Source organism: Equus quagga, chromosome 9, assembly GCF_021613505.1.
Source record: "Equus quagga isolate Etosha38 chromosome 9, UCLA_HA_Equagga_1.0, whole genome shotgun sequence".
Taxonomy (NCBI): Eukaryota; Metazoa; Chordata; class Mammalia; order Perissodactyla; family Equidae; genus Equus; species Equus quagga.
Window position 1 is genome coordinate 40,624,549 of NC_060275.1, and position 24,333 is coordinate 40,648,881.

Here is a 24,333-nt window from a genome sequence, read left to right on the forward strand (position 1 = left end):
AGGAATGCCACAAGCATCAGCACAGACTCCCTAGAGGCAGGTAGCAGGCTGCAGCTATTCAGCATTCTCACTACCTTCTCCACCACTTTTCTCCTATTCCATCAGTATAATACAGCAATTTCAATAAATAAGTATATCTGCAGGCGTGCCGTGTGTAAGCCTGGCTGAAGTTCTCGTGCAGCATTTAGTACTTGAGACCCATTCTACGTGCTGCCCCTTTTGCAAGGGCTTCTTCCGCCGATCCTCCATCCTCCCTGTTGGTGTGATTCCTTCATAAATTTATCACAAAGAGAAATTAAACATTTTAACACACTTTCCAAACCAAACACAGGGAGAATACTGTACCTTGCACAATGCCAAAATTATCAAGATATTTTTGGAAAGCTTGCACATGAAAGAGGAGTTGCAGTTGTAGCCTTCTGTGTAACAGAGATAATTGTGACTGAGGAGCCATGAAACAGCTTGCAGGTACACATTTTTACTTTAAAATCCCAGAACATCCAGCTGAAATTACATATCCTGCATATCTTTTATTGGGAATGCTCTCTATCAGCATCTGCACCAAGGCAAATTATAGAGAATTGTTACATCTGTTCACTCTAGAAAATCTTAAAGGAAAACAACCCAGGCCACCCTCCAGGAACATTTCTCTGAAGAGACGGGGACATGGTTTCTCAAGACCTGCAGCCTTGTTGTTCCATATCTTTCGATGTTGGAAAGGAGACAGTTCGTGGGCTATGCGAGAAACAGATTCGGAACAGCAAAATGATATTTAATATCTCTCTTCTCACTTGTCTTTGCAATGACAGATTTGATATGTCGCCAAAAAACCCTGGCATACATACAATCCACTGTAAACTCCCCATTTCGTGTTTAACCTGACCTTCCTCGGAAGTGATTTGAACTGATAGGAGCATTTGTAAGTAAACACGCAGTACACAGCCATCAGGTTGGTCTGAGCAAGGAATCTGCAGAATGTTCTCTCTGAAGCCTAGATTAAAATGAATACATGACAAGAAAAGGCTGGAAAGTCTTAGGAACAGGCCACCGTTAAAATACCAGTCTTGGTGCCACAACAGTTTTCACAAAACACTATGAACCACCCATTCCTATGAGACAGACCTCAGCCAACAACACAGAAAATCTGCTCCCTAGGTTTATGCCCCCCAAAATAACCTGTAACTGCATACTGTTCAACTTCCATCAAGCACACAGCTGAGAGAATGGGGTAGGGGATTAGGGGAGAGTAGGATGGACGTATCCCTTCCTCTAGTCTAGAGAATCAAGATTTGAACTTTGAACTAATTCAGACTCCCATGAAATTGTGCTGTTGGACCTCACTGATTTGCCTCCCCCACCCTTAGAGGAACAGGGATTTGGTCTTAAGCCTTCAACCAATCTGCAGTGAGAGAAGACTACAGAAAACACGGCGTTGCGTTACCATAGGAGTGTGTTTCGCTCTCCTGGCTCACCGTGCTCCAAGAGAAGACCCACGTGACAGATTTGTGTCAACCAAAGTACTGAGGCATAGTATGCTTTAGAAAATCACTGCTAATGCTATTCATGTGATTTAGTGTCTCTTCCTTTGCTTTAGCCACTAGGAGGCTCAGAATTGAATTTTAGTACAACTTGAATTACCATATTTTAGTTTTACTTTCAGTCTCCCTATGAGCCTGGCAGCTGCCTCTCTTTCTGTAAGACCCCTTTTTAGAACTTTGGAAGTTGTGCATGCAAGTCTGAGTCATTCTGTCCCTGACTTGTTTGGCACATGGAGTCATTTAGTATAGATCTGGGCAAATACTGAGGAACCACTCCTTAGGCTCTCCTACGTAGAGGAGAATTGGTTACACTGTGAGGCAAGAGGGCCAGTCTTTTGTACCCCCGTGTCAATCAGTCAGTCTTTGGCTGAGGCCTTTCCCCAGGTCAGGGGTGAGGGCAGGCAGTGAGGTGGCCTATTCCGCTGACAGTTTTCCAGAGAGGGAGCAGCTGAGACTATGAGCAACCAACACTCATAGCAGCTAGGGAATGGGTGTACCAGTCTAGTAAAGGTATCTGGGCTAGGTACCAAATAGACATCCACCATAATCCCTTACACATTTTCCATGTAGCTCCATATTCCATCCATCTGGTCAACCATAGCTGACTTTTTTAGTATTGGTAGTAGTATTTATTGAGTACTCATTCTTTCCCAGGAACTTTGCTAAGCACTCACTTGCATCATTTCACTTAATCCTCCCAACTATCCTGTGAGGCCTGTTCCAAGATTGTTCTAGTTTTACCATGAAGAGTCTAAGCCTGAAGAGGTTAAATAACTGCCAGGACACACAGCTTGCAAGAAGGTGGGCTGATTCCAACATAGGTCTGTCTGACTCCAAAGTCGTAGTCTTGAACCACTGTGTTATACTTCCTTCTCACATAAGCATATGTATTTGGTTAGATATTAAAGAACAATCATGTTTTTGCCTTTAATCTTGTCAAATTAAATCAGTATTATATCACAATGAACAGTGGCTTTCGCTCGCTCCCAAGGAATTCTTCCTCATTCCCCATTTAGAAAACTATGAAGGGACTCAATCATTTCAAAAGTATGAGATTTTCATATTATAATACCTCATGCTATCAAAAAGTAAGCAGTTAATATCAAAATTTGTAAAGAATAGCAATCCTATGATAATATAAAACATACTTCAATTTCATTGCTGGCAGGAAGAAAAAGTTAAAAATCCATGAGTTCAAATGTTATGGATATGTCAGTTCCAAAGATGAAATCTTAAGTTAAACTTGGTTCTTATGAAAATGGCGCCTGAGATGTGTGTCCTTGAATGAAATATACAATTCTAAATTTCAATACAGGCTCATAAAACACAAATAAATACTCATAAAATACAAATATAATTTTATTTATCTTGCCTACATTATAAGAACAAAATTTGAAATCATAAAACATTAGTTACTGGAAATATAAGCAGGACACATACATCTTTTTCTACTCAGCGATTGATATTAACTCCTATTAACTCCCTTCATGTCATTAGTGATGAGCACATTATAATATTATAATACATATGCATATATTCTGTCAGTGCCCCAACTTACAGAGAACTAATTTACACTTGTTACTTACTAATGATTGACTCCAAAAAACACTGCCCGCGGGGGACTTCCTTTCCTTCCCACTGTCTTCCCTCCACCACTGGCTGACAACGGCCACCACTTCCTCCATTTCACACACCACCCACGTGATAGTCAATAATGATGTCTAGTGACAGGGCATTATCACAAAAAGAGAAGTGGAGAAAGACTTGGGAAAAAATGGGAAAGCTGAGAAGAAACTAAAGGAGTGAAGAGAAATCCAAAATTCCATTGAGTATGGCCACCACTCTTTAGCTGCTAACAGAGTCTTGATAGAAGCCACAAGGAAGGAATGAAAAACCCCATTTTATCTCACCTTCGTCACTCCATCACACTCATTCCTGCTGAGGTTTATTATCCTCTTGGCACATTCTTTGCCAACTCCAGAATGCCTTCCTTCTTTTTATCTCCCCGTCCTCCATCCTTGCTCCTCCTTGGCACCATTGCCCTGCCTCTGGAAACTCTTTCTTCATCTCACATCCGTATCACACTAGTCCCTGCTTAACCTTTTCTCTGAGTGAAGGCCACTACCATTACAACCAAAACAAACATTGCTAATTTCTGCCACTGCTGCTCAGCACGTGAAGGCACCCTGCCCCATTGCTGAAAGGAGCCAGATGGCTTCCTCCAAATGGAAATACCAAACCAAACTTGACAGAGAAACACTCTTATACGTAGTGGGTGTATTCTACATTCCTATTAACAGCATTAATCTTTAGATACATTTGGGGATTAACCTTGGAACCTGACTATCAAGAATCATATTTCTTTCTACAGGAAAATGATTGCAAATTCTACGAAAACTGCCTTATAAACCAACTCTAGACACAATCCTTCCTTGAGTGGGACCCTTCCTTTGTGGATTCCAAGTCTTTTGGTTTGTTCTCACTCCTGGTGTCTTAACTTTTTCTGTACATCCCCAAATAAAACTTAATTTACCAACCAACCAGACCATGCAAACCCTCCCACATGATCCTTGAAACTCATGATCTCACAGCAACAAAATCTTTACAATCCTTAAACTCTCCTCTGAATCGTCCCTTCAACATCTTTTCTATACAAAACCTGGCTATCCCCTGAGAGTGCTGTTTTCCCAGCCACCCTCTCTATTGGGGACTGGGTTCTGCTCTCCCCTACCCGGACCATACTTCACATTATTGGAGGCAGGTAGCTTTACTACTTCCTCTTCATCGCCACTGCCACACCCTTAAAACCCACCATTTCAAAGGATGTCTTCAGCTTTTACTACCTGCTACCTCTTGATGTAGCAACTATCCACTATTATCCTGGAAGTGCCACCTCCTTCACTCTACTCCACCACTTTTTCACTGTCCATCATCCTCTCGTGTCCTTACTTTCCTCCTTACTGAGCTTAGATTCTATTTCCCATCCCTATAATCATACTAGTGCATACACCTGCAGTCCTCATGTCCATCTCTCCTTCCATTATACTTGTCTGCTAATGCCCCGGTCCTGGTAAACCCAACTCTCTTCCTCCTCTTCCCTGCCCCTGAGCAACTAAATGTGAATAGAGAAAACTACAAGCCACACTGGCTATTGATGGACCATGCTGGCTACTATCCAACCCCACTAAATCACCCTGGCCAACGCTCTCTCCCACCTTCCAAGTTAATTATTTCACACTTTCTCTCTCTTCAAATCCCTCTTTCTCCATAACCTCCCTCCTCATTCTTACCTGATGGCCTTGCTTCCTAGTTCAATGAGAATAGAAGCAATCAGAAGATAAAATCATCTTGTTACTACCAAATCTATTCGCTTACCTCCATTGCTACCCATATATTTTATCTTCTCTCCCAGTATTTTTTCTGCTCCAATCTAAGGCCTATTCCTCATTCCCTCTTGCCCGCTCATGGACTTTCCAGTACTTCTGAACTTAAAAATACAACCAAACAACCAAATAAAACCTTCTCTTGATGCTGCATCCTCGAGCCATAATGTTTTTATGGCAAAAATCCTAAGAAGCATTGCCTATCCTCTTGCCTCTCCTTTCTTACATCTTATTCTCTCCTCAGGAGTTCCCACGCAAGTTTTCATCCCTACCCATCCACTGCAACGATGCTTCTCAAGGCCGCCACCAATCTCCATATTTCTAAACCCTAGGGTCAGTTCTCAGTTGCTCACTCCTCTTTTTGAAACCCTGTTTGACATGGCTTCCAAAATACCATACTTTTCCTCCTATCTCTAACAATTCCTTTCCTGTGCTGGTTTTTCTTCTTTTACGGCAGAGTTCATTCCCAGGACCCATTATCTTCTGTTTCCATATTCTCTCTCTAAAGGGTTTCATCCTGTTTTATGATTTTAAATAATATCTCTGGACTAATGACTCCAAAATTTGCACCTGGCGCCTTATTTAACCAGTGCCCTACCAGACACTTCCGCTTTGAGATCCAAAGTGGAATTTAAGGTTAAGATTAAGTCCAAAAGAGAATTCATGACTTCTCTCCCAAACTTCAGCAAATTTCATGATCTTCCATCCAGTTACTCTGGCTAAAAACCTGGCAGCCATCCTAAATTATTCACTTTTTCTCATACCAATGCTCAGTCTATCAGAAAATTTTATTGACTGTGCCGGTACAATCGATCCCAAACTTGACCATCTCTCACTGCCTTCACCTTCATTCAAGCCACCGTCAGCTCTTGCCTTGATTATTACAGTGGCCTCCTGACAACTCCCCAGCATCCAGAGTGGCCCCTCTATAGTCTGTTCTTCACACAGCAACCAGAAGGCAGTCCACAAGGCACACTATTCTGGACCTTGACATCTCTCTGACTTCTGTCCAAATCACCCCAGCATTCTTGCTGGTCTTGAAATCATGGCCAGCCCAGGGACTTCGTACTCACCTGGCCACTGTGTGAAGGCTCATTCTGCATATATTTGCATGGCTTACAGAAGACACCATGAGCAGGTGACCATCCTACTTAAACTGATCTCCCCTCTATCAGTCCCTGCTTTATTTTTCTTTGTGGCATTCACCTTATTTGATAATATAATATACATCTGTTTATTCATTTACAAAGACAGCGACATTGTCTTTCTTGCTTACCAATATGTTCCAGAACCTAGAACACACAAGATGCATAGTAAGTGCTCAATATATATTTGTGCAATTAATAATTGTGCTGTCTATACATGCCTGTGTGAGTTCATGCATGCACACACACACACACACACACTCTTATCTGCTTATTCCTGAGGTGAAGTTTGGTACCTATATTTCAATGGTTAGTTACACATATAAGAACAGAAAACAGACTTTCAGAGTTAAGACCTCAGGTGCTTTAGATGATTGTCATCTCGGGTGCTACACACACACAAAAAAATGGAATAACCTCTTTTGCTGCCATTTCTTGGAAAAATAGGGTTCATTTTAATACCTCGGAGCTGTTACTGTGCTTCTTAGGGTCAACAGAGGGGATAAGCTCGTTAACCAGCTCTGAGGACTCAGATTTCCCATTTCAGCAAATGCACCTGTGATACATCGCAGCAGGTGCTGCCCCCAAATACACACACAGAGCTTACATGACGCACATCGACTAAAACTGATGTCCTACTGCAAACTCTTAGTGTAGTGCATGCTATGATCTCCATGGAGAGAGAATGGACTCTATCACTGCTAGACTTCTTGGATCATTAAAAAAAGGCTCTAGCCAGAGATATAACACAAAGTAATCTCTGGAACTGATCATTTATAGACAATAATTTCATGTTTTTAAAACATAAAAACACCAAAACCCAGAAGTTTTTACCCTTTGTGATAAAACCGGTTTGATAAACATACTTGCTTTTATTATTATGGTTGGCTTATTTTTATGCCAGCTCATTCCCCAAAAAAAGGCAGAGAGGAAGAAAAGGAAAAAAGAAAAACATGCGAGGTGACACATTTATTCTTCTACTGACTTAGCACTTCTCATACCATGTTAGATTGTCCCTCTACTTAATTCCTCTGTTTGTGAAACCTGAAAACAGAGGCATCTTATAAAATACCATCAAATGTGCAAGACAACAAAGGAATCTTAAGTTTTAAGTCTCCCAAATATATTTTTACAGGAAAACACAGTACAAATTTTGTCAGCCGATATGATCCCCGATTTAATAGCTGGATACAACTTCCACCCATGCAAGAAAGGTAAGTGTTTATTTCTGTGTCTGAAACATTTGTGGCTGCTTTACAGGAAGCATGGATCCTGGATGGTTTTCCATGGTAAGGTTTGCTAAACAGAGCCAATGAAAGACGTATGAGGCAAAATACAAAACTTGGCCTGGCCTATTTAGATTAACTGCCTTATTAACTCAGTGGAGAAACATAATCAAATAAGTCAATTATTTGTCCTAATGTAGGAAAAAAGAATTTGTATGACTTGTCTTCTTTTATTAGATTGCATTGGTTTTTTGGCAAGCAGAGCTACAATCTCACTGACTATCCCACTCTTCTTGGTTATAATATATTTAAACCCTATAATTGAAATACAAAACACCATTCTAACAATGATATGTAATTTGATGCAGAAATTTCAAAAGTAAAGTTTTCGGGTCTCACTGATCCAAATCCTTGACATTTGTCTCCTCAAATGTCTTCCTATCATACATTCAAGAACAGATCATTTGTTACCTTTTTTAAAAACAGTTTTGCAAGGTGTCCTCTTATGTTTTATGTATGCAGGGTTCATCTCACCCAATTCTCCTAGCACCAAAGGACAAGACGGCAACTACATTTATACATATTTGGCTCTCCTTGCTGTTACTTAGGCATGAGGTCATGTCTTAACATGCATATGCAAATTCACATGCTCAATTTTGAACACTTGATCCTTTTCAAATAGTATCTCAACATCCTCTTGAGCAAATTCTCCAATATAACAGTAACAATAAACAGCAGCCTATTTCTTCTTCTTGATTGAATTATTCAAGAAATAATTCTCTTTCCTGTTTCCTTTGCCCTAATATCTCTTTTTTTCTAAACATTCAATCAGATTACACTGAGATCATATTGGATCCTTAATCATAAATTTCAAGTTAAGAGGAAATTTTCAGATCAAACCGTTTACTCAAAAATGTACATCGCTACAGGAAGACGATGTGAATCTATGCCATAAAGAAACCCAATAGCTAACCGTCTCATCCACATAAATGTATTAAAGCTCTCTTTTAGGCGACGAAAAGCTATATACTGAAAATGATGGCACACAACATATTATAAGGGCCACAGATACTTTTAGGACTCTCTAGTTCAAAGGTAACTCAAGAAATTGTTCTAAGTCAATTAATATCTTAACAAACTTCTCAACCTTCCCGTTGTGCATACGTGTTTACATAAAAGCCTTCCGATGTCTTTCTCTGGAGCACCTTGCTCCTTTCTTGTTTTGAGGGGGTTATTTTCTGGTTGCTGTTATTGTAGCTGCATCACTTTACCCTTTAATCAAAACCATTCAAAAAACTTTTATTTAGAAAAATATTTTAAAAGTAAATATCAATAATATGTCTGAAATGTCAGCATCTCATCACCAGGGTCCCCTTTGCTGGGGGCTGTACACCACAATAATTAACCTTCACGCCTTGGGTCTGGGAGCATAACTCACGTCGTGGTCAATTATCTCACTGTAGAGCCCCTAAGGTTGAGAAGTATTGCTGCAAAACCTAATTAGTAAATTTTTTTTTTAAATGTGTATTGTTTACTTGATATTCTATAATGACTTCCTCTGAGGCACTATGGCCGATCATGGCAGGGTCTTACTTAGACAATTTTTAGCAGCTCATTGACCTGATAAAAAGACCTGCCATGGTCTGTCGGCACCCGGCAGCCACCGTTCACAGGATGGACTGTTAAACGTTTCTTTCTAAGTCATTATGGTATATCATGTCAGGTCCCTAGTAAAAGAAGGTTTTTTTTAGATTTAGAACAATCAACTCGATAGACCAAATAAAGAGCTCCTTACAGAGCTGAATGGGAAAAGGCAGATCTCACAAATGCCCAGTCAATCTTCTAGCTCCGCATCTTCTGTGGGCTGGTTGACCCAGGCAGCAATCCATAACTTAAAATGAAGTGTTTCTGTCATTGCCAGGCCTCCATCCAAAAGAGCAAGTACGATCAGTTAGCAGCGTGGTTTAATTGGTGATTAAATGAAGAAGAAAAAAAAAAACTAAAATATATGAGACTTCAGATCAGAAAAGAAGTTTCTGGAAACATTTGAGTTAATTTTGCATTGTATAGATGATGAATCAAACTCACCAGAAATTCCCCACCTCCCTTCTTCCTTCGGCTGCTACTAAACTGCTGAAAAGTAGCTATTATGCTGAGAAGTTACCAAACTGACTGAGAATAGTAGAAACACGTTCCAAGCCACGTGAGGGGTAACCCACTCTTACAGAGCTGGCTGGATGGACAGTCCTAGGGTATCTTAGTCAGAGCCTCCAAAGGAGTATAAAGTGCAGAATACCCTGCTGGGTCAGCAGGGAAATGAGCACACGACCTCTAGGCTTACTCAACAGTGGGTCAGCGCATGAATCCCCTGCCTGCTACCTATGAATTTGCTGACAGAAATGATTCGATGAAAACGTAAATTTAAATGTGCTGCTCCTGAGTTGTTTTGGTCTCAGATTTAGGCTTTGACTCTTCAGTAAGAAAACGAGGGCAAAAATGAAAACTTAGATGGATAGAACGCTTTGGTGGCTAACTTTTTTTGATAAAAATATACATTTTAGGTATTATTCTTATGGAGATCTTACCCTTTAGCAAGTCTAGAAAAAAGGGAAAAGAAAAAGAAAAAGTGTTTTGGAGAGCCACAGCAACAAAGCTTATGTTTCACAGAGTAAGTGAAAAGCTAGAAGCAAATACATCAAAACTGTTTCCAAAACGTAAATATTTTGTTTCTAGCAGTCTTAAAAGAAACAATGTGAAACAATATTCTGTTTGAAAACTCTGTTGTTATTTCCAACCTGACGATGAAAGTCAAAAATCAAGCCTGAGATGAGGTTATAGTAATCCAATTTCGTGCTTTAGGATATAAACTGACCACCTTAAGGGTCAGAAAGGACTGTACAATATGTAGGGTTCAAAGTATGTTTGTAGAAGTCATTGGCAGTCTTTTTAAACTTATCTCAATACATTGAATGTTGCCTCTGGCATTGAGGGAGGGGGACAGCCAGAGAAGGGAGAGAGAAACAATTTGAAATACAAATAGCGTAATCCTATTAAAAAATCTTTAACATTCTTGAACGTATTTTTCCAAAAAAATAAAATGGCCTAATCAGGTGTGCTCTTCTTGTGGGGAGGAGAGGCAGGGAACATTCCCAAGAGAGACCTGGTATGGTAAAATTTTAGCCTTGGGCAAATGTTCACAGTTGCTGACAGACCATTAACTATCCGGTGTTTCCATAATGCATTTCATGAATTCTCCCTTTGGGCATGCAAGGGAATAAGTCAAAGACTCAGAATCTTCACTGTTGGAATTTTACACAAAAATGCACTTTTAGTCAGGAAGTGAAACCTACTGATTTTTTTTTTTCATTTAGATCCTAACAGTGACACTGTGTGGATAAAACTAGGAGTACACATGGAGCATCAAATTAAGAATGGCTCGGGTAAAATGAGAGCAAGCTCTTACAGGCTGACTCAGTGTCACAGTGAGGAAGGAAGGAACCAGATCAGAAAAAGTGAGAAATGAAATTTAGACTAGATAAAAGGAGTTCACACTACCAACAGGAGATCTTTCTCTTATTCTTCATGATCTAAACTTATTAGAGAGAGTGTTTTCACACTTGTCATGACTAACAGGCATTTTCTCTTCTGGAACTTTATATAGTGCATAGAAGAACTCACCACCTTACAACCCACATAGTTCAAATTATCAACATATGGCCCATTAGTGAAATTAGTAAATTAATTATTTCAGAGTCTCCAATACCTGTCATAGAATCATATGAAACAAGATACTGACCTACCCTTGTGTCAGTGGTGCAAAGAAATATCTGTGTTACTTTAGTACAGATTTTCGTAGTTATGTGTCACTCTTTTCAATGAAACATTTTAACTTAAAAAGGTAAAAGCACTTTAGTTAAATAACCTTGATCTATCATATTCAATAAGAGAGCAATTGAAATCCGGTTAGAGAAATGGAAGGAATCAGTGGTCTATCTGTATGCACTTAATTTTGTAATTGTTTTTAAACCTCATTGTATATTTAGATGTGTTTTTACTCATGTATGCCAGGAAATCCCCAGTTATTTTGGTTAGTGATTCTTTTGATAATCTGATTAAAAGCTTCCTCCAAAATCTTTCTCCAAACATATTCCTCCAAAAAATGCACATGTACAAAACATATATATACACAACATTTTATTACAATTTTACTACAATTTCAGAGCCTCATGGACCCCTCAGAAGACATGGGCCCAGGTTAATAATGCTTGCTCTATGAAATCCATCTTGCCTGCTCTTTATTTTCCTTCCTACCTTTTTCCTTCCTCCTTTTTCCATCACTGTTGTTCTTCATCACCCTTCTGAATTTTCCACAGCACACATCTCTTTCAAAAGCATCAAAAACATCTAGAAAAAGCAAAGACAGCCAAAATATTACTCTAACATTATCAATGGTGCTAACAATTGCAGAACTATTAAAAAAAAGAAAAAAACTGACCCATCCGATCCAGCAATCCTACTTCTACATATATATCCAAAGGAACCAAAATCAGTGTCTTGAAGACATGTCTGTCCTCCCATGTTCATTGCAGCATTATTCACAATAGCCAAGATATGGAAACAACCTAAGTGTCTGTTGGCAGATAAATGGATAAAGAAAATGTGGTGTGTGTATATATATATATGTATTTATATATATATATATACAATATAATATATACAATACAATATAATATACAATAATACAATATAATACAATATAATAATACAATGTAATGATACAATGCAACATTATTCAGCCATGAGAAAGAAGGGAATTCTGCCCTTTGCAACAACATAGATGAAATTGAAAGTCATTATGCTAAGTGAAATAAGCCAGACGGAGAAAGATGAATACTGTATGATATCATGTATATGTGGAATCTTAGGGAAAAAAAGTTAAACTTAAAGAAACAGAGAATAGAATGGTAGTTGCCAGGGGCTAGGGGTCAGGGGGAGAGGGAAGAGGTTCCTCAAAGGGTACAAACTTTCAGTTGAAAGATGAGTAACTTCTGGGGCTGGCCACGTGGCCAAGTGGTTAAGTTCGCACACTCCACTTCAGTGGCCTGGGATTTGCCAGTTCCCATCCTGGGTGCAATCCTACACACCACTCATCAAGCCATGCTGTGGCAGCATCCCACATAGAAAAACTGGAATGACCCACAACTAGGATGTACTGGGGCTTTGGGGAGCAAAAAAAAAAGAGGAAGATTGGCAACATATGTTAGCTCAGGGCCAATCTTCCTCACCAAAAGCATTTAAAAAAAAAGAATTAACAAAAAAAGATAAGTTCTGAGGATCCAATGTACAGTATGGTGACTATAGTTAATAATACTGTAATGTATGCTTGAAATTTGCTAAGAGAGTAGATGTTAAGTGTTCTCACTAAAAAAAAGTTATCTATGAGGTGATGGATGTGCTAATTAACTTGACTGTGGGAATCATTTCATACTGTATGCATATATCAAATCATCATGTTGTACATTTTAAATATATTGCAATTTTATTTGTCAATTATGCATCAGTAAAGCTGGAAAAAATAAAATAAAATAGAACTGAATACATCACCATCTATAGCATGTACCATACCTATATGGTAATAAATCATCTAAACAAACATTAAAGAATTTAGTCATCACTTAAAATATTATTAAGAAAAGTTTATATGCAAATATCTTGATGGCTAACTTTTAAACCAGATAATATTTAACTGATAGTTCCTGAGCATGAACAAAATGCTAGACACTATGACAAGCACTTTACATACGTGTTCCAGAATAACCCTGTGAGGAAGGTACCATCATCATCGCCATGTTACAGGTGAGCAATCTGAGGCTGAGGGGGTGAAGTAACATGTCAAAGGCCACACACCTAATAAATCATATAGCCAGGCAATCTGATTCCAGAGACCAAACTGTTAATCAGGATGCTATGTGCTGCTTCCCAGTGGTATTGGCACTTTGTAAACACAGCTTGGAAAATCCTCAAACCATGTAGATTTACCTGATAAAACCTCTAGGGCTCCTCATCTTGCTGTTGATGTTGGCCAAGAGCCTTGGTATCAATTTTTATGAAGACCATTAATTCATCAAACATAAATTATATTCTCTGAGGGGTGTGGCGCCTAACAATTTCACTTTTTCAGTATTAGACCACGTGTTATCCTTATGAAGTATATTATTCCAGCAGCATCAATGAGGAAGAAGAGGTAAAGGGTCAAGGACTTGCTTAAGATTCTGACCTAGTCAAGCTAACTCCATGTTTCTGAGTCCTCTTCCAACCTTTATTCTCCCTCTGCTCTCATATCTTAGTAGTTGCTAGTCTTACATCTTCCTTTGAAATCTTTTTTGCATCATCTCTTTCCATGTCTTCTACTAAAACTCTAATTCAAGTCCTAAATATCTCACTCCTAGATTATGGTCTACATCAGAATTGGTCTCCCTGTCTCCAGACCTGTCAACACAGCTTGCTTCTTTTGCCTTTGATGGCAAAGTGAGATACTTTAATATAGCCTTTCTTGAAAAGAGACTAAAAAATATCCTATAGCTATGTAGGAATCAACAGCAGAAGCTACATAGGTGAAATTCCTGTAATTGGTTATATGAGGGCAAAATTTCAACACGATATTCAGTTCACAAAAGTTTCTCTATTTGCCGTAGTACTGGGGGAAAAAAGAAAAAATGATAATTGAAGAAAAATTTTGATGATGTAGTTCTCTTATAAATTGGGAACAATGACCCTTGAAGGACCATAAAGAAAGTGAATGTCAAGATAATTTATTATTGTTACATTATCTACCTCATTTTTCACTTTGTCTTACTGAGCTGTGATATCCTTACAAGGTACCAAATATCCCAAACATTAAAGAACATTTTAACACTGTATAAAAAGCAAGATAAAAAGAGCTCAAACGAAGAGTTAGTGAATTTCTCCTCTACTGTGACTTTAATTTCAAAAACGTTAACCAGAATGGGCAATGCATATGATTACTGTATAGGGTCTCAGAATTATAGGGTAGCGATACATGTCATTTCCAAAGGTCAAACAACCCTTTCTGAAGCAGGATGTGCCTCCTTTCCCTGACTGACTGGGCTTCTTTTGTGATTTATGGTGGTTGTTGTTTTCATTGTAGAAGAGCCAGTTTCTATGCGTGTCGGTTGGACAAACATCTATACGTTATCGGTGGAAGGAATGAAACCGGCTATCTGTCCAGTGTGGAGTGCTACAACCTAGAAACGAACGAATGGCGTTATGTGTCGTCTCTGCCACAGCCTCTGGCAGCTCATGCAGGAGCAGTGCACAACGGGAAAATATACATTTCAGGCAAGTCGTTCCTCCACTTTCTGTTACAAAGTTCCATTCCAAGGCACTTTCTTGACTTGTATGTATATGTTTAATTCACAGGAGGTGTACACAATGGAGAATATGTCCCATGGCTATATTGCTATGACCCCGTAATGGACGTCTGGGCTCGAAAACAAGATATGAACACAAAACGCGCCATCCACACTTTGGCTGTAATGAATGATCGCTTGTATGCAATTGGAGGAAATCATTTGAAAGGTCTTTCTTTGTTTTTCTAATCACAATAACATTTGCATCTCATGTTTCTTGCTAAGGGGGTTTCTTGTTAGATAATCATAGTTAACCAAGTAAAAAACATGTTGACCAAATAAAATCTAGTCGGTGTAAATTAGCAGTACCCTTGGGCAAGCATTTATTTCGGCTCTTCTGCAGATAGGATTATTTTTAAGTTACCACACACATTAAAGAAATGAATAATGATGTCTACAGAAAATAAAAAACGAGAGCATTAACAACTGAAAAACCCAATTTGTTGAAACAATGGATTCAGTAAAATAAATTATTCCTTATCACCAAAGCTATAGTAATGGATTTTTTCCAGAAAGTTGTTTTTTGTAGTAATCTTAAAAAACTTTAGTCATAGCTGCAACAAAGAAACAAATACATGATTTTTCTTAAAGAAAAAATTTTGTGGAATTTCAAATCAAAATTTAGAATTATTTCTTTTAAGAGTTGAATATCAAACTATGATTCTCAAATTCCATCTGCTTTTTTTAATAAAGAACTTATCTGAAGCATAGTGTTTTTAAAGCCATGTTTTGGCACCTTTTCTTCTCCGTATGTGTATATGACTACAGATTTTTGTAGTTTTTGTGGATGTATGTAACTTTATGTGCATAACACTGAATTTGACAGGAAAGCAGAGAGACCTCTGATATTAAGAGTGTTATTGAACTGCTTGTCTCACTTACCTCATCTGAAAATGAAGAAACTGGTTCAACTGATATCTAAAACTTCATCCAGCTCTGACCTTTCGTGACCCTTGAAATTGAAATGGGAAACAGGCCTTCTGAGTATGGTAGATAAGGCCTATCTATGCATTTATTTTTCAATTATATACCCATCTTTAAAAATGGGTTAGACATAGACATTTTTTCTATTTTTCCGAATACATATTTATCCCAAATGTAATAAAGACCGGACAAGTGTAATTTTTATGTAAATATTTCCAAGTTCATATTCAACCAGAAATGTCAATATCCTGGTCTATGTCTGGCGCTCATCCTAGAGCTCTCCCCAGTGGGAGAGGATTATCTTTACTGCTGGAACTCCTCCCATTTTATTCTTTTTCTCTTTCACTGGAGCTGCTTCATTTCAATCCATACACCATTCCTTTACGTCAACATATTTTATATTAACTTTGTAGCTTTCTACATTAAAATCTGATTTCGTCAATTTCTTTTGCATAAGAATGCCTAAAAATTTTAGTAACTTTTAATGTTTAGTGTTATACTTGGACAGAAAAGACTTGGGTAATGACAGCCGAAATGAAAAATCAAAATTAAGTTGGCTCAGGGAGGCATCCTGGCATAGAGAAAGGGTGTGGACTTTGCATCTAAGCCTGGGTTTGAATCCCAGTTAGACATTTATAGTCGTGTGGTCTTACTTAAGACACTTACCCTCACATCTGTATAAAAGAGAAAATTATACTTTCCTTGGTAGTCATGAGGATTGCAATCAACATATAAATTATGTATTTAGTACAGAGAAGGCACACATATCCTCATACAGTGCCACTAGAACTTCAGAACTAGGAATTTGCCCAAATTCTTATTCCAAGTATACATGCTTCAAAAGTCATTGTCAATCTTAATGGTAAAGGAAAGGAATGTGCCACAGAGTTGCAGTAAGCACGTTGCTCTATTGTTCCCAAATCTGTGTGATTTATTTTACGTTAGAAGTTAGTGGCCTGAAATGATCTGTCTGCCTCTTCAAGAATGAAAATTATTCTACCTTCTCAATTACTTTGAAGAGTCCAGCATTTTGATTAATTTAGTATATGCATTGCAATAATCAGCTAGCATGCATTTAACTAGGAAAAGAAAATCATTGAAGATTTGGTCTGCTTGGTGACCATGAAGCTCCCACTAGGGATTTTTGACTCCCTAAATTAAAGGGAGGGCTCCAATGGAGTCCGGAAGCCAAAGTTGTTCTCTGCGACCTAGTGACTTCCCCAGCCACTAAGAAGCTTTATCAAAAGCGGGAGAAGTCCTTCAGTAGAAGTTAGCTCCTACTCTACACCTTGATCCCTAGTAGATACTGGAACCTGTTCATGGCATCATAGCTGTTTATAAACATAGGCTGTAAAAAAGGTAAAGAGGCTGGACAACATATTTTTAATTCATTAAAAGATTTTGAGAGAGTAAAGTATTCATCTAACAAAAGCAATATAGTAGTGTAGTCTGTAAAACTGTGAGCTCTGAAGCCTGTTCACCTGGATTCGGATCTCAGCCTGTCTACTTACTCCAGTCATTCACTTTCCCTGTCCCTCGGTTTCCCTGCCTATGAAATGAATACAATGGTATAACTATCTCACAGGGCGACTGAGGGGATTAACTGAGTCCATTTACCCAAAGCACTTAGAAAACAACTAGCTTATTGTAAGCACTCTATAAAATGCTTGCTTTAACTATTATTATTTTAAACCTTCTTAATAAGGCTTTAAGAAACCATTTTTAAGAAGATCTACCCCCTTATAATCAAATTTTACCAATAACATCTAGTTAAACATTCTTGCTTTGAATTAACCCCAAACACCCAGAGTTTAGGGGTTTTTTTGTTTGTTTTTTAGGTCTTTCTGACATGTCACCCAATTTCACTAGTACATTTATTCACACATTTGTGTCTTCCAAAACACAATTATCTACTTCTTGGCTCTAGACATTTTTTTAAAAGAAGCCCTGGCCTTAAATTGGGACTCTGAGAGTTTATTTTTTGTGGTTCCATTTTGCTATGCATCTTAGGTTTCTCCCACCTTGATGTAATGCTCGTGGAATGCTATGATCCAAAAGGTGACCAGTGGAATATTCTCCAAACCCCCATTTTGGAGGGTCGAAGTGGTCCTGGCTGTGCAGTGCTTGATGACAGCATTTACCTTGTGGGAGGCTACAGCTGGAGTATGGTATGTGTCCACGTTGACCTCCTCGTCCTCCTGTTTATTTATGCTTACTTCTTATTTCTCTCCAAATGTGTTACCACCCCCACATGTACCTTTTAAGAGTATCATGCTTACATGCAAGCAGCAAATTACTTTAAGTAGTAAAATAGAATCAGTGTGGTTGCTGTAGAGCTGCCTTGCTGTCTGGTCAACTGTGTCACAAAATGTGGTAGATCTCTGGTTCTTTCCCACGGCCATCTCTCTGCAATTCTGGCTTTCCAACTCAAAGTCAGACTGAAGTGGTTTTACAAATGTTCTGTTGAAATTGGTTAAATAGAAGAGTCTGAAAAGTTTCTGACTAGTAAGGCATGAAAAATGGAAATTAATTACTCAATATCCACAAATTCTATTTAGGATGTTTTAATTTGTCATTGCTTTTCACTTTTTTCCTCTCTTTATCATGAAAACTCCCAAACATACGCAAAAATTGAGAGTTCAATGGGCCTTCATTAAAACATCATACAACTTGAACGTCCATCAACATTTTGCCATACTTATTTCATCTATGCGCCCTTTAAAAAATATTGGTTGAAGCAGTTTGAAGCAAATACTAGACATCATATTGTTACACCCTAACTGCTTCAATGTTTATCTAAAAAAAATCATTCATTTATGTAAACACACTATCACGACACTCAACAAAATTGATAATAATTCCTTTATATTCAATCCTTATTCAAATTTCTCCTATCGACTTGAAAACAACGGATTTTGTCAAATTGGTGTGTTCAAGTCAAGATCCAACAAGTCTCATTTGTATTTGGTTATTATTTCTCATACATATCTTGCAATCTGGAAAATTACCCCTGCCTCTCTTCTTGTTCCATGGCATTGACTTGTTGAAAAAACAGGATCAGTCATCATATAGAATAGCTGATATTCTGGAATTGGCTAATGATTACCTTGTGATATCCTTTAAAATAGTCCTGTTTCTATAGTTAAAGACAATTAGGTTCAGCTATTTTCTTTTTTTAAATTTCTTTTATTATTTTTCTTTTTGAGGGGCCAGAACACTGAGGAGGTGGCTGTGTAGTTCAAACTACATCACATCAGGAGACACGTAGGGTCTCATGGTCTTCATATTCACTTTGTAAGTGATGACTGTTTTAGGGGCCGGCCCCATGGCCGAGTGGTTAAGTTGTGCTCTGCTTCGGCAGCCCAGGGTTTTGCCGGTTCAGATCCTGGGCGCAGACCTACACACAGCTCATCACGCCATGCTGAGGTGGCATCCCACATAGCTCAACTAGAAGGAGCTACAAGTAGAATATACAACTATGTACTGGGGGCTTTGGAGAGAAAAAGAAAAAAAAATAGACTGACAACAGATGTTAGCTTAAGGCCAATCCTTAAAAAAAAAATGACTTTTTAATATTTTCCTATTTATATGTGCTTGTTTTATAAGATTAATTTGGGGTTTTAATAATACTAGTTAGTTTTCTTCTTTTGCATCAAACAAGGTTGTTACATAAAGTTTTAGGGAAGCTTTAAAAAGTTATTAGTTATATGGAGGAAAATAGGTACTGACACCTATAACTAGATATTGGTACATGTGCTTGTTCACTAGTGCAAATTGCTAGCTGCAGTTGTACATATGGAACCAGCCACCAGGAATACACTTTCAGAAAATGGTTATTAGGTTGGTTGGGAATTTTGTTTGTTTGTGGCCTATGATAAAAACAAAGCTGCTTTGGTTTGGGAAGGGAAATGTGTATACAAACACTAGCCCCAGAGGTTGACAAAGGAACCAAGATTAAAGACATTTTTTATTTCTCATGTGGGCTCTTGAAAATAAGTAAACCCATGTGTGAAGAAATTGGCAAGACTTCCTTTCTAGTTTATTTTAAACTGTTTTTAAATCTCATCTCTGATTCTCTACAGTAGTAAAATAAAAATGGAAAAGTGAGGCAATGATCAAAAATCCATTTACTTCAATTAATTGAATATTTAAGGTAGATTTTTCTTTATTTTAAGTTAAACCAGCTGGATAATTTCCAAATTTGGGTCAGTTTTTCTAAAGGATTTGTTGCTCATCTAGGGTGCTTTAGATACTTGACTTTTAGGATTAGTCACACACACACACAAATAAACAAAATTTTGAGATCTTGTCAGTCTCAAATTTTCCCTTGGAATGGAACAGTTGAAAATCCATTGCTTTCGTTTGGAATTTTTTAGCACGAGCAGAGAATCAAAATATTTTCTTCCCAATGTAAAGGTGATAGGTAAGGCTGCCATTGCCCTTCTCTGAACATCCTTCCCTAAATGATCCCTGCTCTGCCTTTACAGGGGGCCTACAAGTCATCTACAATATGCTACTGTCCAGAAAAAGGCACCTGGACGGAACTGGAAGGAGACGTAGCAGAACCACTGGCCGGCCCAGCCTGTGCAACAGTTATCCTGCCCGCCTGCGTACCTTACAACAAATAACACCGGGAAACCCTGGAATGAACAGTATCACCTTCTAGGAAGCAATGACATCACTATTATAATAGCAGCAGTGCGTTCTATTGGTACAACTGCCGAAACCCACTCTTGGTTTCTGATGATTTACAAGCAACTACAAAAGAAAAAGACCTGTTCTTGAATGGATACCGTGTCTGTAACTCAGATCACACCAAACTTCCTGTGGTGACAGACCCTTCCATTTCAGACTGGTTTTAACTTGTCCTAGCTTTACAAAAAGTCCTCACGTGGATCTTAACTTTCAAAAGGAAAAAGATACCATACAGAAGAGTGCCCCCAGAGAGACCTCAGACCAGTATTGTGCATTGTAGTCTACCTGCATGTGATCTGTGTTGAAGTTTTGGGGATATTGTGTTCATGAATGATTCAAAATTTGACCCACCAAAATACTTACACTGCATTACAGAAGTCGCCACTTGATTCTATATTCCTAACCTGTGGCTGCATCACTGACTCCATAGGCAAAACGGTTATAGAAAATCACATAGGGTTAAAGAGGAACATTTTTGTTTTTATATAACTTCATTTCGTATATCTTCTGCCCCTTACAGCACCTCTTGGGATCGGAAAAGAGGAAGATGTTGGCTCTCATAGCAATTGCTCTCTGCCCTGTAGGTTCTAGGCTAACTGGAGTCATAATTTCTGTGTCCTTAATTTTGTATGAAAGATTAGAACAAAATATACTATGTCGCTATCGAGTTCATGCAGGCTCATGCTGTCTCATTTTTTGCAGTATATAAGTCGTAAACACGTGTTATTTGCTTCGAAAGGTACAACTGACAAAGCCAGTCTTACAACATTGAAGAGATTCTGATGGCTAATACATCTGACCGAAACTGAACCCATAATGCAACCTGGGAGATTGCTTTCAGGAATCCAGGGTCAAAAAGAAAGAATAATTTAAGTACAATCCCAGTTGTCTCTCTGTCGCTAAAACACACACCTTAAAAGAGCCACAGGAGTGCATTACAGCTCCTGACAAATGTTTCTCCCTCTCCCTCCCTTTGGCTCTAGCAATGGCTCTGGATTTAGCTCTAGAATAGCACACAACTTACCCTCCTTCTTCCCCCAACTCATCCTGTTTCCTTTGTTATCACCAGAGATGCCTGAGCTCACCTAAGCGAGCAATCGCTAGTCATCTTTAGAAGCGTCAGGAATTTAGGAGCAGAAGGTCAGGAGAGCGTGTCGTAGTCGCACTGCGGCCAATCAAAGAGCAAAACTGGCAGGAACACGAATTTGGTTTTCAAGCTCTTCAGAGCTAGAACAGCAGCAGCTTGGAGTAAAGAAAAGCCTAAAATATTTTTTTCATCACCCAGAGATGTTGTTGAACCCCTCAACCAATGTGTCGTTCAAAACAAGACGGGGAAGCCACAGATTAAAAATGCCTTGGTGATCAGCTTTCACCACGGAGCATGTTAAGATGGATGGGTGTACTAGAATCCAATGCCGTTTCTACAGTAAAGTGCAATCTTTGTTGTTTTTGTATTTATTTGTATGTTCAGATCCAAAGGATCCATTGTAAAAAAATATATATAAATATGTATATCCAGTGCAATCAACTTTCATTTCTTTTTCCTTGAAAGCATATGACTATATAGAAAGAAAGAGAAGTTACAGTACAGTACTTTGTGAGAAAACCCCAGCTGACGTCACGAAGAGAGCAAGGTCTGCTTCAGAACCTTTTATCATCAACTGTCACCATTTCTTCTGAAAGTCACAGTTTATACAAGGATATTTGCTTTCCTTAGACTTGTTCTTCATTTATTTTTTATTTCTAGCCAAATTAAATAAAAGCATTTATGAGAACTATAGGTAAAGCTTTCTGCATTTCAGAAAGACACAAACTATTAGAAAGTGAAAAGTGAATAAATAAGTCACAGAGAATGTAAATTTTGTACAGTATTAGAATGTGTAAATGAAGCTTGCTTGGAAGGGGAAAACTTTAAATAAAACCTTTATGTACTAATTCAACTGCCTCTCGCATTCCTACTTATAAAGTGTATGTATAAATCTCTGTATTAAATTGAAAGTTTATAATATGTAAATGCATAAATATTTTTATCCTGAAGATATACTTTACAAGTTTATCTTCCTGGCAATATGTAAATATATACAGTATGGACAATGCTCAAAATTATGGAATGCTTTAGGAAAAATGTGAGTTAAAAATCACAAGTTGAATCTGATTTTCCACTGGACGAGTGTTACAGTAAGGCATAACTTAGCCAGGATCTAATATTAAATATTTATAGAAATTGTTAGAAGCACCATATGTATTAAATAATACTTGTACACTTTTCTAAAGAATAAGTGAATCACACACTTAATTAGATCAATTAACCACATAGTGTTGAATTTTATTTTCTTTTTAAAATTCTGAAAAAGAAGTTGTGCAGAGCAAGGAAGGGGGCTGTGGAAGACAATAATGGAAACTGAGGCATGTAGCCAAAGGTCACATTGGGCAACCTTCCAGGCAAAAAGCCTGCAAGCTAGAAAGAATTTATTTTAATGCTTCCCTGCCAAACCTACTATTATTGATGATTCAACTCATAATTAAAGGATCATTTGATCCTCCCTAGTATTCCATGAAAGCAAGAGTAACGGGATTTCTTTCTTCTTCCATCGGATCTTTACCTCTCTTTGCAAGTGTAGCGTACCAGAAAAAGGTCCCTCTCTACAGTAGTCTCTTCTCCTGAGCCAGTTATCGTCTTCTCCTGAGCCGATGGCTGCTTGTTGCAGGGCTTCTTCCAGATACCCTGAATCTCCAAAAGCCTTAGTGCTGACCAGATACCATGATCAGTTAAGCGAATATACTTGCCTTTTTCCTAATCCCAATGGACTACCTCCTTTAAGTCCATAAGTAGACTAAAACTAGCTAAAACTGGAAGAGTGAGCATAGGCACCAGATCTTTTAATTAATTAAGCTGTGTCTGTGGTCTTAAGATGAGTTCCTGCATTTGTTCTCCCCTATTTGGGCCAAATTTATGTTTTCCCAGCTGACTGACACTTACATCACTTAACAAGTTGTCGTGATTATCAACATTGTAAGTATCAAGCGTTTATTTAATACAGCCAAAAGGCAACACTATATATGCCAGACTTTGATTAAACTTGGTTCTCTAGGTCAAAATATTTTTTAAATGAACAAACAAATGAGCTAAAATAGGATTAGTAAATCACACCAATACGCCTTGGAAGGTGTCTTGACAGACTGGGTTCCCATAGATGAGATAGCAGGAAAATCACGACCAATCAAGCCTGATTTCCTAGAAGCAGCCTGACCTAGAGGATGTTGAAAATTTGATGGAAAATAAAGTGGCAATGAGAAGAAAGTCAATATAAGAAGAAAATATCCAAATACCTAGTATGTTTGCTTTGTGTGGCTGTAACTGTAAAGTGCTGCTCTGGGTAGCGCAGATGGACCATGTATTGGGTGGGGTTTCTTAGTGGAGGTGTTCTACACTTGTTGACCGTACAGGCTTGGTGCAATAACAAAAGGTTCTGGTCCAGAGATGCAGATGAAACATGTGCTTCAAAAATGCAACACAATGGTGTAAGAATAAGGAAAACATCTTCTATAAATTGACGCTTGAGTGGCTTATTCTATTCTATTCTAGGCTATTTCCTGGCATATATTAAGGACTCAGTAAATGTCAATTCTTCACATTAGCGGGAGGAGTGTTACTTCAGTGTTTTTAGCTCACCAAAGGTGCTAAAAACAAGATGGTTGGAGTGAGCTGACATGTAAGACCATCTACTCAGGCTCAGAAGAATTACATAACTTCAGGTAAGGTGATCCTTGCTGATGTTCTCCCCTTCCATTTTTTATATATTAAGTTGACTCCTCATCTGTGACCTTCCAAATCCCTGACATACAACAAAAAGACATATGGCGGGGAGGGAGCCAGCCCAGTAGCGCAGCAGTTAAGTTCACACATTCTGCTTCAGCGGCCCAGGGTTCACCAGTTCAGATCCCGGGTGCAGACCTATGCACCACTTGTCAAGCCATGCTGTAGCAGGCAT

General features: G+C 38.4%; 1 protein-coding gene across 1 annotated transcript in view; it reads left to right on the top strand.

The window, feature by feature from the left end:
- The window catches only part of KLHL14 (kelch like family member 14), a 96,409-nt gene extending 74,159 nt beyond the window's left edge, over positions 1-22,250 (top strand). The window contains exons 5-9 of the mRNA XM_046671011.1: positions 7,202-7,280; positions 14,461-14,651; positions 14,733-14,891; positions 17,657-17,814; positions 20,134-22,250. Coding sequence (XP_046526967.1) covers positions 7,202-7,280; positions 14,461-14,651; positions 14,733-14,891; positions 17,657-17,814; positions 20,134-20,274 — 728 coding nt within the window. The 3' untranslated portion in view covers positions 20,275-22,250. The remainder of the gene's footprint in view (positions 1-7,201; positions 7,281-14,460; positions 14,652-14,732; positions 14,892-17,656; positions 17,815-20,133) is intronic.
- The last annotated feature ends 2,083 nt before the right edge of the window (positions 22,251-24,333 follow it).